This window comes from Serinus canaria, chromosome 12 (assembly GCF_022539315.1).
Source record: "Serinus canaria isolate serCan28SL12 chromosome 12, serCan2020, whole genome shotgun sequence".
Taxonomy (NCBI): Eukaryota; Metazoa; Chordata; class Aves; order Passeriformes; family Fringillidae; genus Serinus; species Serinus canaria.
The window spans coordinates 15,704,433-15,720,586 of record NC_066326.1 but is presented as its reverse complement, the minus strand read 5'-3'; the positions used below and the strand labels follow the sequence as shown (position 1 = coordinate 15,720,586).

At 48.3% G+C, this 16,154-nt stretch overlaps 1 protein-coding gene across 3 annotated transcripts in view; it reads left to right on the top strand.

The window, feature by feature from the left end:
• The window catches only part of CACNA2D2 (calcium voltage-gated channel auxiliary subunit alpha2delta 2), a 211,223-nt gene that overhangs the window by 72,742 nt on the left and 122,327 nt on the right, over positions 1–16,154 (top strand). For all 3 annotated transcript variants that reach the window (XR_007778670.1, XR_007778671.1, XM_050979402.1), the window contains exon 3: positions 10,967–11,083. Coding sequence is in view for 1 of the 3 variants with exons in the window: in XM_050979402.1 (XP_050835359.1) it covers positions 10,967–11,083 (117 nt within the window). In the remaining 2 variants the exon portion in view is untranslated. The remainder of the gene's footprint in view (positions 1–10,966; positions 11,084–16,154) is intronic.

Sequence of the window (16,154 nt, the reverse complement as noted above, 5' to 3'; positions counted from 1 at the left end):
TTTTTCCTCACCTGTGGGACAGCTCTCCTGTGATCTTAGCATTGTACAGGGGCAGCAGGAGTGATGCCAGGATTGCAGAGCATCTTGCTGCCTCCTCTTGGCCCTATGGAGAGCAGAAGTCATGGACCCTAGGCACAAGATCTTCAGAAGCTGGTGGGTCTGGCTGGACACCTGATCGAAGGTGCCCAGCTTTGATTGATGCCTGGATATTTTGAGGACTGTTAGGAATAGCATCCTGGTGAATGCTCTACCAAGGGCATTGTCTAATTGTCACATTAATTGTAATTTGAACCAAAGACACACAGGTATGAAAAGCATTAACTTGTAGGGAAAGAATAAATGAATATGAATTTTTTGGCGTACAAGAGTAAAAACTAAAGTAGGACAAATCTTTGGAATAATAACAGGGCACAGCAGCACAAGGCAGAAGTGCCTGTTCTTTGTTAATTTGAGGTCTTTCCACCAAGAACATGGTTTTTAATTGCAGCAAGAGGTTTTCAACTTAAGCATCATATAAAGTTTTCAAATAGGATTTTGAAGTACCAGAGCATTTTGTCTTGTGAAACACAGAAATCTCCATCACTGGATTTCTTTAAGAACAGGTCAGAGGAACAGGTTAGGAATGAGAGAACTGTGGTAATTATATTAGAAATGACACATCCATGGTGCCACCTTTTTCTGGGGGTATGGGAACAGGCTGAGACTACCTGAGCTGATGAGATCTGTTCCAGCCCTATTCTCTGCTGCTGCAGAAGATTCTGAATTTTTTAGTGGAGTCTTTCCATTTGGATGTCAGACCCCTCGAGGCTGCCTTCAGAAGACACATCCCCTGGAATCTCTGTGGGTACAGATCAGTCCTGCCCCTCCAAGACTGTGCTGAAAACAAACCTGGGCTGAGTTTGCCAGCTGTGGGGTTTAATGCCACTGCTGAAGTCTTGCTGGTGATGCTTTTGAGGTGGGACCAAGCTGAAAATCTCAGTTGAAATGACTTTGCAGAGGGTCACCTCTTTATTAAAATCTCCAGGTACATGGTGTATTCTTGTTACAGCTCCTGAACCCCACTGGCTCAGGGAGCAGAAGGCACTAGCAGAAAAAAGGATGAGTCTGGAAATGTGTGGAAGAAAGCTGTCTGGAAATCTGTTCTCCGTATCCTCTGGTGATAAGGCAAAGCTTTATGAGCCTATTCCAGAACAGAGAGGAGTTTATATTAAACACCAGTAATGACTTTCTAGCAGGCTGCCCCTTCAGTGACTAAAGGGGCTCCAAGAGAGCTGGAGTGGGACTTTTGACAAGGGCATGGACTGAGAGGACAATGGAGAATGGTTTCACACTGCCAGAGGGCAGAGTTACATTAGATCATAGAAAGAAATTCTTTATTGTGGGGTGGTGAGGCCCTGGCACAGGTTGCCCTGAGAACCTGTGGCTGCCCCATCCCCAGAAGTGCTCAGGGCCAGACTGGCCAGGGCTTGGAGCAACCAGGGATAGTGGAACGTGGTTCTGCTTAGGGCAGGGGTTGGAACAAGGTGCTCTTTAACCCTTCCAACCCAAGTCATGCTTGATTCTACAAAAACACTAAAGGACAACAGCCAGGGAAGCCTGGGCTCTCCACCACCAGTGGATTGGAGTAGAGTTTGTAAACAGCTGTTAGTGGGTCCTGAGTGAGACAGAGGGGATGGGTTGGACAGGTGAGTGTCCTCCAGCCTTGCTTCCAGTGAGCCTGTGCCTTTACAGAAATGCTTCCAGTGCTTGAGATTAGGGAGAAAACCTTGTAAATGTGAATGTCTGAAGTGCAGAGAAAGCCCCAACACCTATATCAGAAGGTAAATCAAGAGAATTGCAAAGTTGCTGTTTCTAAAAGTTCAATTTCTTTAAAACAGATCATTACTCTGCAGAAACCTGTGGGGGTAACTGTTGACAGTGCTGACTTATGCTGGCCTAGATTTCAATTGCTTTAGCTCTAATAAGAGATTTAGTTTAATTCCATGCCAGTGGAATCATCCCAAATTTGCATCACTACAGCTGAGAGCTGAATTTGGCCAGTGGTAGCCATCAATAAAAATAAAAGGCAGTGTGGGGTAATTGTTACTCTTTTTCTTGTGTCAATAAAAGGAAGCCTGCAAAATATGTCTGGGAGCCTTAGTGTTAGAGGCTGCACAGCCTTTTTCCAGAGCCCTTCGTACAAAAAGCAACAGCATTTCTGGCAAAGATGATAAAGCTGTTTTGGGAAAGAGGTGTGGTTATTTATTTAAAGTCCAGTCTTTGAGGATCTGGGAGTCTTGCACCACTCAATGCAGAGTAAGGAGCTGTGTGTGCTTTGGGTGCACTCGCAGGGGATGGGGAGCAGCCTTTGCCCACCTGCAGCAGCCCTGCCTGGTGAAGTGCTTTTCATTTCTCTCAGGACAGTGGTGGCCCCTTTCTCATCCTCCTCACTGCTAGGGAAATGGAGTCTGGTGAGTTCCCATTTTGGGTCTCCATGAGCTTTTGTAATTTCAGTGTCCTAAGCCTTTAGCCTCGGGAGAAAAGCAGCAGAATAAAAGCAAACAGAGTTTTAAACTGTCCAGCATCTGTGCAAAGGCAAAACTGCAACCACAAGGGGTCCAGGAGGGATCTGAGGAGCAGAGATGTTCCTTGCTTTATCTTTCCCTAATGATTTTCATCCTCTTCATTCTCTTAGGGATGCTGGGGAAAACCCAGCATAATTCATTATGTGGAGGCACTGATTCTGACAGAAGTCACAGAATGGTTTGGGTTGGAAGGGACTTCAAATACTATCTCATACCAACCCCTTCCACTAGATCAGGTTGCTCAGGACCCCATCCAGCCTGGCCTTGAGCACTCCAGGGATGGGGCAGCCTGTGCCAGGGCCTCACCACATTCTGAGTAATGAATTTCTTCACGATACCCACTCTGAAATCTAGCAAAATAGCACATCTTTATCTGTGATAGCACCCCTCCTAGGATGCACCCAGGGTATTTGGGATGCAATTTTTATGCCATTGATCTGAAGCAGGTGTGTTTTGTGTGGACATAACATAAACTGGTTAACTTTTCAACAAATTGTTAAGGAAAGTAGTTGAGGCACCTTTTAAAAATACTGTTTTCCTTGCTAAAGCTCTTTCTTATGTCCCACATAACAAAGAGAAGAGCCAGAGTCCAGGATCAGTTTGGGTTGTTTTTTTTTTTTGTTTCTGTTTTACTGTACGAGCTTGTATTTTTAGAGATCATGTGATGTCTGACTGCATTTGGGCATTTTTCTGAGAAGCTGTAGCTGTTCTCTCTCTCTTGTGCATTAGCACAGCAGGCTCTGGGGGGCTTGGGTATGACCTGGCAGCAAGGCCCATGCCATCCAAGTGGCTGTAAGTGTGCAGAGTAGGGCCTGGGCAGAGTTCCCATCCTGGTTGAGACCTTCTGTCTCCAACTGTGCAGCAATTTATTTTTGCAGTGCTTTATCTGAAAGGAGAAGACCGAGTTGGAAGTTGTGTGATACTGAATTTCCTTGCAGAAGATTCTGACACTCTGCAAACACCCAGGCAGGTCTGTTGCTCTGAGAGCTCCCCATACAAGGGTTTGGGATGATGAAGACTAAAAGCTGCTTTCTAGGCCGGGAGAGGTTTTCTATAATCCAGGCTAACCGTGCATAGCCCTTTATCCCTGCCTAGTTGCTAAATTATGTATAACAGACCCAGGTCTGCTTTGGGGCTGGCAGGGATGAAGTCTCAGCTGCAGACACTGGTGATCCTGTGCTAGGGAAGCAGAAGTCCAGCCAGTGCCACAGAGGATGGGAGGTACGGTCCTGGGGCAGGATGGGGAGCACTGGAGCAACTCCACCTCTCCATCCCTGGTGGTGTGGGCTGCTTTTCCCTCTTCCCCCATGTTCTCTGTGGTACTGCTGCCTTTTAGCAGGCTCTTTAGTGAACTAGAGAGACCTCAGTTCTATGGTTTGTTTGCTTCAATTAGAGCTGACCATCCCCAAGGAGCAACTAAACTTCACATTTCCCTGTCCTGCTTCTGCAGGAGAGCTGTGAAGAGCTGCTCAGAGGGTGCTTGCTTTTTATGAGGTCGGTGGAAGGATGGAGCACAGCAGGGAAATGGCACAGAGGAGAGAGGGAGCTGGGGTTAGTAAATGTCAAGCTGTTCCTCCTGCGCGCGCTGCAGCACGTCCGCAGGCGCCGGAGCAGCGGCTGCGCCGAGGACGAGGCAGGGCTGGTGACAAAGGCCAGCTGGGGCTCTGAGGGAGCCACTGCCCATGCTGCTCCCATTGGGGCACCTGGGCTCAGGGCTCTGTTCACAGAACTCTGCCCTCAGGGCTGGTGGCATCCATGGTGCCAGCTCTGGGAGTTGGTGTGGGGTAGATTGCAAAGCCTTCTCTGAGCTGTGGCACCAGCGCTCACCTGCAGCTGCTTCCCTTTGCCTGTTCCCCTCAGGACTCTTCAACAGGGAAAACCAGGATCTAGCACCTTCTTGGCTGATCTCTGCTCTCCAGAAGGCCATTGCTGTGCCAGTGCCCATCCCCTGGCTCCTGCAGTGGCGTGTGACCCGCTCTGCACCAGGAGGTGCAGCACAGGCAGCACTGGCGGGCTGTCAGCCAGGCCACTGTGGCTCTTATCACTGCCTGCTCGATTGTCCCTGACATCCTCCTAATGTAATACAGACACCACGATGATTACCATCATTGCAAGGGCTATAAGCACCAGACAATGAAATTTAACAGCAGTAGGTGCAGCAGTGATGAGGGGTGAGATGGAAATCGTGCTGTCTCTGCTCTCTGCCCATGGCCCTGAGCAGTCTCCACCTTCCAGCAGGGTCTCTGGGGCCTGGCACTCCTTTTCTTCCCTGTCACCCAGCCACAGTGTTCTGTGCTTGGCCTCGACCATCTCATGGTGCTCTTGTTGGTCATTTATACCACTGGGCAATTCTCCTCAAGGCTCCCACTTCATCAGAGGGGTCTGCTCTGTGTACTCAAGGCAAAAGGAAGTCTGTCCAAGGGTTCTTCTCTTTCCTCCTCACTCGTACTCCGAGCTGTGGGGAAATGGTAGGACCCTGCAGTAGGTGAGATGAGACTCAAAATGGGCCAGAGTGATGCTTGTCTGAGGGAGGCCAACGGATCCTGAAGCCCCAGACCAGCCTGTGAGCAAGCAGTGCCTCTCAGGGCAGGTATCCTGCTGCACTATTGGCTGTATTGATGAATTCCCTTTGCAGACCATATCTGGGTCACTGTACAACACTGATCCCAGGCATGGGTCTGGCTGCAGGAGCTTGAAGTGCAACCCTGAACAGAGACCTTCCCTGCCTCCCATAATAATGCTGGCTGGGAAAATCCTTTTGTTTTCCTGCTTGCTGGCCTTTGTGGGGTGTGACATGGCATAGCCCCACTTCTGGGGCATAAGGGCTGTCTTAGATAGGAGTGGCTATTGTGCCTGCAGAGATGTGGTTTGGTCTTTGGCCTCCCTCACCTGGAGCACCCCAGCTTTGAGGTGGGATGCTCTGGCAGCAGGAAGGCAGCCTCTCTGTTGCTGCACGTAGTACTTTGCTCTTTTGCAAACATGCCAGCTTTGCACTGTGATTAAAGGCTGCTGTTTGGACTGCAGCTGTCCAAACCTGCTGTATTGGATTCAGACGGGGTGGAGAAAAAAAATTAATTTCTGGAAAATGACTATTACCCAGATCAGATGCCTTTCCAGCAGGAGCTGGAGCACCACAGCCTCTCCCTGATGGGCCCTGAGCAAGCCCTGGGTGGGGTTTGAGCTGTGGGTACAGCTCTGTCCTGTCCCAGTGGGGCTGAGAGCTGCTGGGGTTACCAGGTGTTCTGCTGGGGTTCAGCTTCTTGGTTGCTGTTGCTCTTGAGGAAGGTGATGGGGGAGTCTTGGCATGGAGGTGATGCTGTGCAAGCACAGTGCAGTGCTGCCCCTCTGATTTTGGGGAAGGGCTGCTTCTTGGCAGATCTGACATGGAGCTGGGGATAGAGGGAATGAGAAGAGAGGGGTGTGCTCTGGGCTGCAGGTGTACCCCACATCCCTGCCCTCCCATCAGTGTGCTCCCTCATGTTCTGCATGAGGAGGCTGGAGACAGTGGACAAGGGAGGCTGAGGAGACAATTTTTACTTTCTAGTGGTGTTTTCCAGGGCTCTCTCCTGAGATTTGTTCTTTTCCTTCATGTTTTATCACTGGATACCTTGACCCATGGGAAGGTGTTGGGCCCCTCATGGCAGCTCATCAAATGGTGATTTCTGCACTTATGGGAGTATTTCTGCACTCGTTCCTTTCTCAGGCTGCCAAGTTTCATGGGGCTGGGACTGCTCACAGGGAACTGGGGAGAGGAAAATGCTTTCTCTGAACTCTGTCAGTTCCCTGAATATATAGGCACAGAGGGAATTAAAGGCAGAGATGAGCATCATTTATTGTGCATTAGAAGCAAGGCAAACAAGTGAATTTAGAGAATGGGTGTTTCAAGGCAGTATCAGATCTGCCTCCTTGGCTGTACAGGTGCTGCTGGGAACATGTGCTGACAGCTGGTTCTGGTACCAGCTTTGCTCTTAAGTGAGGCCACTTAGCACTTCTGGGCTGGTTTAAATCATTTTTGTGGCTGTTTGTAATTGCACTATGCTTAGGAGTAGTTAGGATTAAATTTTTCATGTTGCAGGTTGTCTTGAACAGTTGGATTTTTCTTTCCCCCACCTGCCACTGCTTTGGTTTTTTTCCTTTGCTTTGCTTTTTTTTTTGTTTTGTTTTGGTTTGGTTTTGGGTTTTTTTTTGTTGTTGTGTTTTTTGGTTTTTTTTTTTTTTTTTTTTGGTTTTGTTTGGTTTGGTTTGGTTTGGTTTGGTTTGGTTTGTTTCAGCTCAGTACTTTCTATTGTTTGGCTACTGTTAATATTCCCTCCTACTTCCCCCTGCTCTTGCCACTTATTAGTTCACTTTCAGCATCCACTGCTGGACTCCTTTCCACTGCCACGATTGGATCTTCTGCTGCTGCACCCAGCTTCAGCCCTTCCCAGACTTTTTATTGAGATTGCAGTTCATAATGTGGTCTCAATCCCCATTCTCTGAGTACAGCAGCTTCCTCTGTGCTGCCTGAGGGCTACTCCCTTTGAAGGTAATTCAGGGGCTCTCTACAGCCCTTCTCCTGCCCACTAATCTCAGTTTTGCCAGCCACACTGAGCAGGACTAATACAGGGGTGTTACTTCTTGTTTCACCATGGCTGGAGCAGTGCAGCATTGGCTTTGCTCGTGTCCCTGCACTGCCACCCACCTGCCCTGCCTGGCAGGGAGGCTGTGAGGGGATAGGGCCTTTGCTCAAGGCATTGCCAAGTAAAACCCAGTCTGCCAAGAGCACACAAGGTGCAGCCCTTCTCCCCGAGGGTGTGACACAGCCGGGTGTGAAGGTACCAGCACGGACTCACAAACAGCAGCTCCTTGACTCTGAGGTCACCAGTGTTACTAATTTCAAAAACAGGACCCAGAGCACTGGATCACAGGAGAATTTCAATGAGAATTGCTTTCTAATCTTGACAAAACTAAAGGTTTTTGCCATCACTGAGGAATGTTCGGATGTCTTTGGCCAGAAAATCCTCCCTTTGATTCAGCTCAAGGAAAAACCCACTATGGGAAATGTCACCTTAGATAAGTAAAACCTGGCCACGTTCTGAGCAGCCCAAAGCAAAATGCTACAGTGGAGACTGTGAAGTTCTCTGAATTGCCTGGAGCCCCCACCATTCATTGCCCTGCCTGTCTGGGACGTTCTCATGCACGTATGGTCACTGTTAATTTGTCTTGGATTGTTCTAATTAAGGCTGGTGAACTGTTCAGCCACGAAGACTGCAGAGCTCTGCAGCTGCAGAGAGGGCTGGGGGAACAGCTCCTGGTTTCTTTTTCTGTTCTTTCCTCCCTGGTGGGCAGGTACCATTTCTGTCTGTAACCAATAGGAGACAATTTAGTTTCATAATAGGAAAATACTAAAGTCAGGACTCCCTCTGTACCCAAAGCTTTCTCCTTGAAGATTGCTCCTCTTTGCTTTCCTAATTGCTGCTGCTCAGCTGGAGGTATCCTGCATCTTCCAAGCACATGACTTTGTTGTGCTGTTACTTACCAAGGGGAGAAAAGAAGAGTGTGAGAGAATATTGCTTTGTGTCGAGCTTTCCTTGCTTAACCCTTCCTGTGCCAATGTGGGATGTTCTTATCTAGTGCAGGATGTTGTGTTGTTGGCAATACAAGCATTTTTTGGTGTGATGGAGCTCTGGTGTGAAAAACCTCTAGAAATTGTATCCTGAGCCACATCAAAAGCAGGTCGAGGGAAGTGAGTGATTCTCACCCTCTGCTCTGCTCTGGTGAGACCTCACCTGGAATCCTGCATCCAGCTCTGGGACCCTTAACAAAAGCAGGTGGAGGAGGTGCAGATGAGGGCAATGCAGATCACCAGAGGGCTGGAGCACCTCTGCTATGAAGACAGGCTGAGAGAGCTGGGCATGTTCAGCCTGGAGAAGAGAAAGCTCTGGACAAACCTTAGAGCCCCTTCCACTGCCTAAAGGGGCTCTGAGAAGGCTGCAGAGGGACTTTGGGCAATGGTGTGACATGACAAGAGGGAATGGCTTCACACTGAAAGAGGGGTGGTTGAGATTAGATATTAGGAAGAAATTAATTACTGTGAGGATGGTGAGGCACAGGTTGTCCAGAGAAGCTGTGGCTGCCCCATCCCTGGAAATGTTCAAGGCCAGGCTGGACAGAGCTTTGGAGCAACCTGGGATAGTGGAAGGGGCCCCGTGCTCTTGCAAGTCAGGAACCAAAAATTCACAGCAATTCTGTTTTCTCAGAAACCTCAGACTGTCAGATCTGAGCCTTTTGTGTGCTGCCCTACTGACAGAGGTGGGATGGGTTACTCTTCTGACACCCAGGGCAGATGACCTGAATCCCTTGGGGCTTTTTGAGGGGAAAAAAGCAGTTGCTGAAGTACATCTAGAATGGAGTAAGAGTATATGTGGGCACAAGGCTGCTGGAAGAGACTGCTGTTAGGAATTTCCTAATGCCATGGAAGAAAGGAGGAGCATGGGCAGAGCAGGGGCCCCAGTGAGAGCTGCAAAAAGCAAAGTGGAAGCCTGGAGATTAACCCAGTAGGTCTGGAGGGACTGTGCACAGCTGAAAGAGCAGCCTTGTGCTTAGTCTCTCACTGTACTCCTGTGCCTTCAGCCTCAGAAACTGCTTTGTTTACCTACCAAAGGAAAAGGGAGGCTGGAGCTGGGGGATGTCTCTGCTCTGGCTCTTGAATTCATTGTCAGCTGCCTTCAGCAAGGGGAGCTGCTTTCTACTCCAGCTCATTACAAGGTCTGGAGAAAGAAGAGAGGGCAGTAAGTAGTTTCCCAGCATTTTACAGGGTCTCATCATGTCCCTGAGCTGTGTGATGTGCCACTATCCAGATCCTGGGCACCTGCCTTGCCTGCACCTTTACTCTTGCTTTCCACCAAGAGCTGTGATGGTGTGAGCCTGGGGGTGCCTCTGGCCAAGCCTCTCCTTAGTCCTGGGTGGAATGGAGGAGGTTCTGGGTACATGTTAGTCATGTGAAGCTGGTTGTTTACTGTTTGTGTTTGGGTGCTGCTCTGACACCCAGGGCAGATGTGTCATGAGAAGTCACTTCTGCAGCCCTGGTCCTCATGTCCAGGTCTGCAACAAACCACTCTTACAGGCAGTCTCTCACTTGTAAGGAAGCTCCAGCAAGAGAGGGTTTTGTCCCATGGGAAGCATGATTCAGCTCCTAAGGATCATGCAAGCTTGGGCAGGTGCCAGACATGCTTAGCATGGAATTTGCAGTTAAGTGTGGAATCTGCTACCTCCTTGGGGAGGTCCAACTCTCCTTGGAGGGTTCTCTGTTCCCATATGTTTCCATGTCTGGAGCTAAAGGTATTTGAGAGTAGCCTGAGGATAAAGAGAGAAGCAGAATCCTATTTGCTTTGTGGTTTTCTTCATGTACCTTACTTAACAAAAGATAAGACGTGAGGATTTTTTTTTTTTTTTTTTTTTGCTACTCTCAGATGATGGCAATGAACTCTTCCCTTTGACCTTGTGTTGGTTGCACCTGGGTCTGCAGGAAGGTGGAGTTAACAAGTCACAAAATCATCTGAGGAGGTGACTGAGGGGTTTGTGGTTGTGAAGTCTTCTGGTGGGACTGATTCCTTCTTCTTGAGGCAGTGCTGATGCCAGCAGCACTTCCCTTGGGTCTGGGGTTGTTCCCTGCAGTTGTATGATGTGCCTGTGGGCCACTGCTGCCAATTTGGGTGCAAACATTCAAATACAGATAATTGCACTGGCCTTCAGGATAACCCAGGTATAGATTTGTGCCTCTACCCATCCAAGCCCGGCCAAGTTTTGGACTGGTTGTAGAAATTCTCTTTTCTTGAGGGTGCCAAATTGCTATGCCTTGGTTAGAGATGTGGGGTTTATCCTGCTTCATGTGATCCCCTTGCTCTCCTTCCTGGTACCCAGGGCTGCCCTGCTGCCCCAGTGCTGCCAGGCCCTGCACCCAGCAAGCCCTGCAGGCGGTGCTGGGGGTGGGCAGGGAGTTGGGCTTGCACTTGCCAAGCTCAGCAGGTGGCTTTGGGGAGGTGGTCAGTGGCCTTTGGGGATGCCTTTGGATGAGGGAGGGCACAGCAGCAAGCATGGTGGCTCTGCCTGTGCACAGGAGGGGCTCAGCAGAGGCAGGGATGGTCAGCTCAGCTTTTGAGTGAGAGGGTGGGATGCTCATTGCCTGCAAGCATGGAAGCAGGCAGCTGTAGAGCCAGTGGTGTGGGCAGCAGGTTGTGACTGCATTTCCGTTTTTTCTGGTAGCAAAGCCTTTCTTCTCTTGCTCCCCTCATCTCCAAAGCTTATATTGTTACCTAATCCACATTGCTAGAATTCTCTGTTAGAGGATCAGCTTTTCTGTAGGAAGACTGCTGTACTCCTCACTAATATTGACTGTCTTTTTCTCTTGCTTGCCCTCTTAGATCTACGATGACAATAAAAGCCTGTTTGAAGTCAAGGAGAATGTGCCCAGGAAATTGGTGGAGAAGGTCGCAGGGGACATTGAGAGCCTCTTGGCCAAGAAAGTCCGTGCTTTAAAGGTAAGGAGATGGGCCTGTGTGCTCATCCTTTGATGGAGGTGCTCTGTTTAAACAAGAGGGTTGATGCTGGCATAGCAGTATGATCTCAGCTTCAAAGTGATTTCTGTGATTGTGTGGCCTTTTCTGGGAACTGTATCCTGCAGTTGGACAGATTAATCTGGAGCATGTGAGGCAAGCCTGTGTCATGTGGGGATGTCCTCTAGGCACCCTCTTGCTTTTTATCTCCTCCCACTGTCATGCAAACACCTGAAGGTGCTGCCACAAGAATACAAGTGACAGCAAAAGCCTGGCAGCAGATTTGATGCAGTCATTTAACTGGGGGTGTACTGGAAGCAGAGGGACTGCAGTGTCCCTGCCATGGCTCATGGAAGTGTTTTGGACAAGTGGAGCCTCTCCTGTTTAGGAAATGATGTGCTTGAAGGGTTTGTGCTGGTGCCTGGCCCTTGAGCCCTGGGAGTGACTGCATGAGTGGGTTACCCTCATGGGTGTCTGCATACATTTCCAATCTATTGTGCTGTTTCGTAACACTCCTTAAAATGAACTCATTTTCTCTGTAGTGGGGGAGGGTGACCTGATCCATGGTGCTGCTCAGTAAAACCCAGCGGCGGCTGTAACGAGGTGGCAGCAGGGCCGTGCTCTGCTGCTGGGGCAGGGACAAGTAATCAAGTAATTGCTTTCCTGGAGAGGGGACAGCCTTCTCCACTGCAGAGGGGCATGGAGACTTCCCCTCCAGGAACTGAGGTGTCCTCTCTGAAACACAATTTCATCAACTAGCATTGATACAATAGGAATTTGGCAGCATGGCCAGCTGGATGCAGCTTGTAGCTTGCACTGAAAGGAGTCTGCAGGGTGATGGACAGGAGGAAGGCTTGGAGCAGGTAACAAAGCTGATGTGTCCACAGAGGCACTGCAGCCAAAGAGACTCAGTCACCTTTCAACCTGAGAGACGGGAAATGTGCTGTGGGGAGAGAAGGGGTGTTGCAGTACCTGAGTTGTGACTAAGGCAGTGAGGGTTCAGAGGTGAGCTGTCTCCACAGCCAGTAAGAAGTGGCTTGGAGAATGTATGCAGCAGGAATCACAGGACATCCATGTGGGCTGGGGGAGTCTCAAGACTCAAGATAGGATCTCAGTCAAGGGTGGTCAAAGTCTGGTCTTAGTGTCCAGATGGTGTGAGGCTGTCCACAGTGCCTGACAAAAATGCTATCTGTAGGGACTTGGGTGAAGAAGATTGCTGTTTACCCAGTTTCTTATTCTGGAGAGGTAAAAAATGATCCTGCTTGGGACTCACACTGTTTTAGTTTGAATGGAAGGAGCTGAAGTGGGACTGAAGAGGTGTAAAATGTCAGCACTGTATTTGGGATATTGGAAGGGAAAATCATGGAGACCAATTTTCTTCTTAACATGAACTTGCATCCTTGTGCTCACATAGTTTGTGTGCACACTTGAGCATTTATCGTAATAAATGTTCCAGAGATGTGCAGCACCTATAGATGCTGGAGGAAGACACAGGTGACAGAAGGTTGTGGCAAACTTGATACACACCTGGACAGCACGTGGCTCCCATGGGATGCACAGGGTAATAACCCTGAGTTACACAGCATGACTGTGCTGAGTGGCTCCACTGTGACATTTGAATTTCAGCTCATCAAGTCATTCTGTTTTTCTTTGCCCTTTGCTCTGAGTCACACAGACTTATAGAGAATTTATGCATCTTTGGTGCTAGATCAAGGGTTGAACTGTGCCTATGGTACAAATAACCTTGTTTGTCTTCCAACTGTCTTTCTTTTTTGCTGGGTTTTTGGGCAGGACTCTCTGGTGTGCTGTGAAGGGCTCACCTGTCACAGGGGTGATTCTGGCAGTGCTGGTTAGGTAACAGCACATGGTGCTGTCATCATAGTGGAAACAATGAACCCTTTTCCTAAATCACTCTTTCAAGAGGACACCTTCAGAGTGCACTCTCAGATGGAGCAGACTTTTACATCAGTTTCCATGTGAATTCGTGACATTTTGGATTAGTGGTACTAACAACAAAATCTGGAAATGGGGAAGTTGATGGGGGAAGAGAAATTGAATCTTCTAAGTTTCTCCCACATTTTGCTGAGTTCCTTTGAAGCAGTGGGGCTCCCATAGCTCCTTCCATTCTCCTGTCTGTTTTCATCTGTCTCAACTCTCCCTTTAGTTGAATCATCTCTCCTGGAGTAATTTCCTCCTCTTCTCTCATGACTCACAATAGTGATGATGGCTTCTTGAAACATATTTTTCAGCATCTGAGTCAGGTGGGACTCCATGTATTGGCAAGGGCAGGTGAGGAGGGAGAAATGGAGTCTCTCCTTGATGTAGGAATTGCCCTGTCACTGGTGTACTCACTCTCCTCAGAAGACATCCCTGTCTCCTTTGCAGTAGGAGAGAGAAGAGATCCTGCCTGAGTCTCAGTGGGTCTTTGTAGGAAAGTGCTCACAAGCCTTTGGGCACACACCATGGGTGCACAGCTCAGAGCACTGCTCTGATTAGGTGGTGATTCAGTCCAGTCATCAAAGAACCTGTTCTCCTCTGTTTCTAAGTGAAAATATTAATGTGTCTTTATTAAACTATGTGCAGAGCATTTATTAATACAGTTTCTCACCTTGTGTGTTGCATTTTTAAGAGGCAAAAATCAACCCCAAGGAAATGGAACCTGTCTGGCCCTGATAGCCATGGTGCAGCACTGTGGCATGGATCTGGCACTAACAGGACACTCTGATTTCCCACGTGCATTTTGGAGGTGTGCTGGAGCCAGGGGTGTGTGGCAGAGAGGGTAATTGCTTCCTAAAATAAGGCACCTCCAAGGGGCTGGTTATTTGGATGCTGTCTCTTCCTTTTTGTTCTAGAGCATCATATCAGATGACAGTCTCATCATGGGACAAAAAAACTCCTAGGGAGATGTTTTTGCAATCCCCACCTGTTCCACCTGGCACTGGAGTATCTACACCTGGATCCTGGGGGACTTCAACCCCATGTTTCACAAAATGGCTTCTGTTTGACATGGATTTGCATCAGCACCAATTGCCTTTTCCAGTGTCCTTTGATAATTCCATTGCTGCAAGCCTGGCCTCCCAGTCACCTTTGGGTTCTGTAGTTCCAGCTGCTTTTTATTCCCAAGATTTAACAGGAGGGAAGGTAAAAAAGTTGGCCTTCAATATCAAAAATGCATCTAATTTACTTGGAATTGGAAGTAAAAGACTAGGGTGGAGTGACTCCTGAAGGAGATGACATTACATTTACCCAGGGTACTGCATTGTGGGGAAGTTCAGAGCTACAGGTGAGGTGTCAGGAAGGAATAGGTGTGTTCCTGGCTGGGTGGGAGTTTATGGGGCTGCTCTTGTCCACACTCATGAGCTTGTCCTTGTTAGGGCTAAAAAAGACACTTTTTGTAAGATGTGGGAAGGAGTGAGGTCGCATGTTACCAAATAACTACAAATCCCCCTTGGGTTTTCCTTGTGCTGGGAATCACAGCTGGCTGGCTCATGGCTTTACATCATCTGAGACTAGAACTCATTGGGTTGGATTTTTGCCAGGCAGATTATTTGTCACTTTTTCAACTTTATTTCCTATCACCTCTTCAGTTTTTCAGTGTGTTCAGACCCCTCTTTGTCTGAACACACTGAGAGATAGGTACAGGCTGGGGCTTGTTTGGGAGCCCAGATGTTGGAGTTTGCTGTTGGTGGGCACTGAGTGAGCCAGGGAAAAGCCACCACCTGAAGGTGGGGCTGGTGTGGCTCCAGATTCCCAAACCCAAGGGGCACTTTTTTTCTCTTTTAAAATACTATGTCAAGTGCATGTGCAATGCCTCCAGGTCTGTTCTCTCCTGAAGCTCTGCAGACTGGGGGAGAAGGAAGTTGTGATTTGATGGAGGAGGAGGCAGAGAGGTGGAAATTTTAGATCCTAGGATATGTTTTAAGATTGTTTCTCCTTTTTATATAGTTCTTGTGAAGGCTGCTTTTGGATGCTGACTGCTTCATTCTTCACATATTTAACCACAGACAACTTGCTTTGCCTCCTGAGAGCGACACGTCCCACAGTTTACTGAGTAGGTTATGCCCTGAAGTGAACTAGTCATATACTGTGACCAGCCTAAAGATTACTGTCTGTGCTGGTGGCCTTCCCCCATCTCCAGAAAGAGCCCTGCTGATGCACAAAACATGGTCTGGATGCCTGCAGGCTCTCACATTGCCCCAGTGGTGACATGGTTGGGCTGGTGTTTTCTCCGTAGAGCTGATTTACTTTTGCAAGTTGTACATCACTGGCACAGTCTTTTGAGTTAAGGTGAAGTTTGTTGCACTTCCTGTGGACCTCAGCTGTGTTCAGTATCAAATATGATGTGTTGAGCAGATGTGCAGCCAAGTGGCATTTTGTGTACCAGAATCTATAACGTGTACTGTGTACACCTGTGTGTATCTATGTAGATATATGTATCTGCAACAGGTTTGGTGTCCCTTGTGTGGCTCTGGTGATGAGAGCACTAACAGCACTTAGCAGGAGTAGGAGGAAGGTTTGTGTTTGTTGTTTTTTTTTTTAATTGTATTTTTGTGAAATTTAATAGCATATTTTTGTCGGTGTGTATTTGGCTCCAGTGTGGAATGAGCATCTGTGGGAAAGCAGGGGTTTGGCAGGAGGGCTCAGTGGTAGGAGGTTTCAAGGTTCCTGTTCCTTCAGCTGAGGTGTAGGAGGTCACAATATATTTCACTCAGATTTTACTGCAACCAGAGTAGTAAAATCTAAACTTGGCATTAGACATTTTCTTTTGGCAGAAAAAAGAATACAAAGGACAAGACTGGGGATTTCCTGTGCTTTGAAAGCATCCTGCAGGGAAGTCTGGCTGGGTTTCCTGTGGCTACAAAGCCTGGGGGAATGTGGCTGTAGGTGTTCCCATCTTTCTTTACCTTGGATCCTAAGGGAAAGAGATTGGAAGAGCTGGGAGAAAAGGTGGCTGGTCTGGAGATGCTTAGGGTTTTGTACTGCCTTAACCCTATTTTGCTGATTTGTCTCATGTTTCCACCCCTCAGCCTTGAGTTTTCCCACTGACTGGCATTTT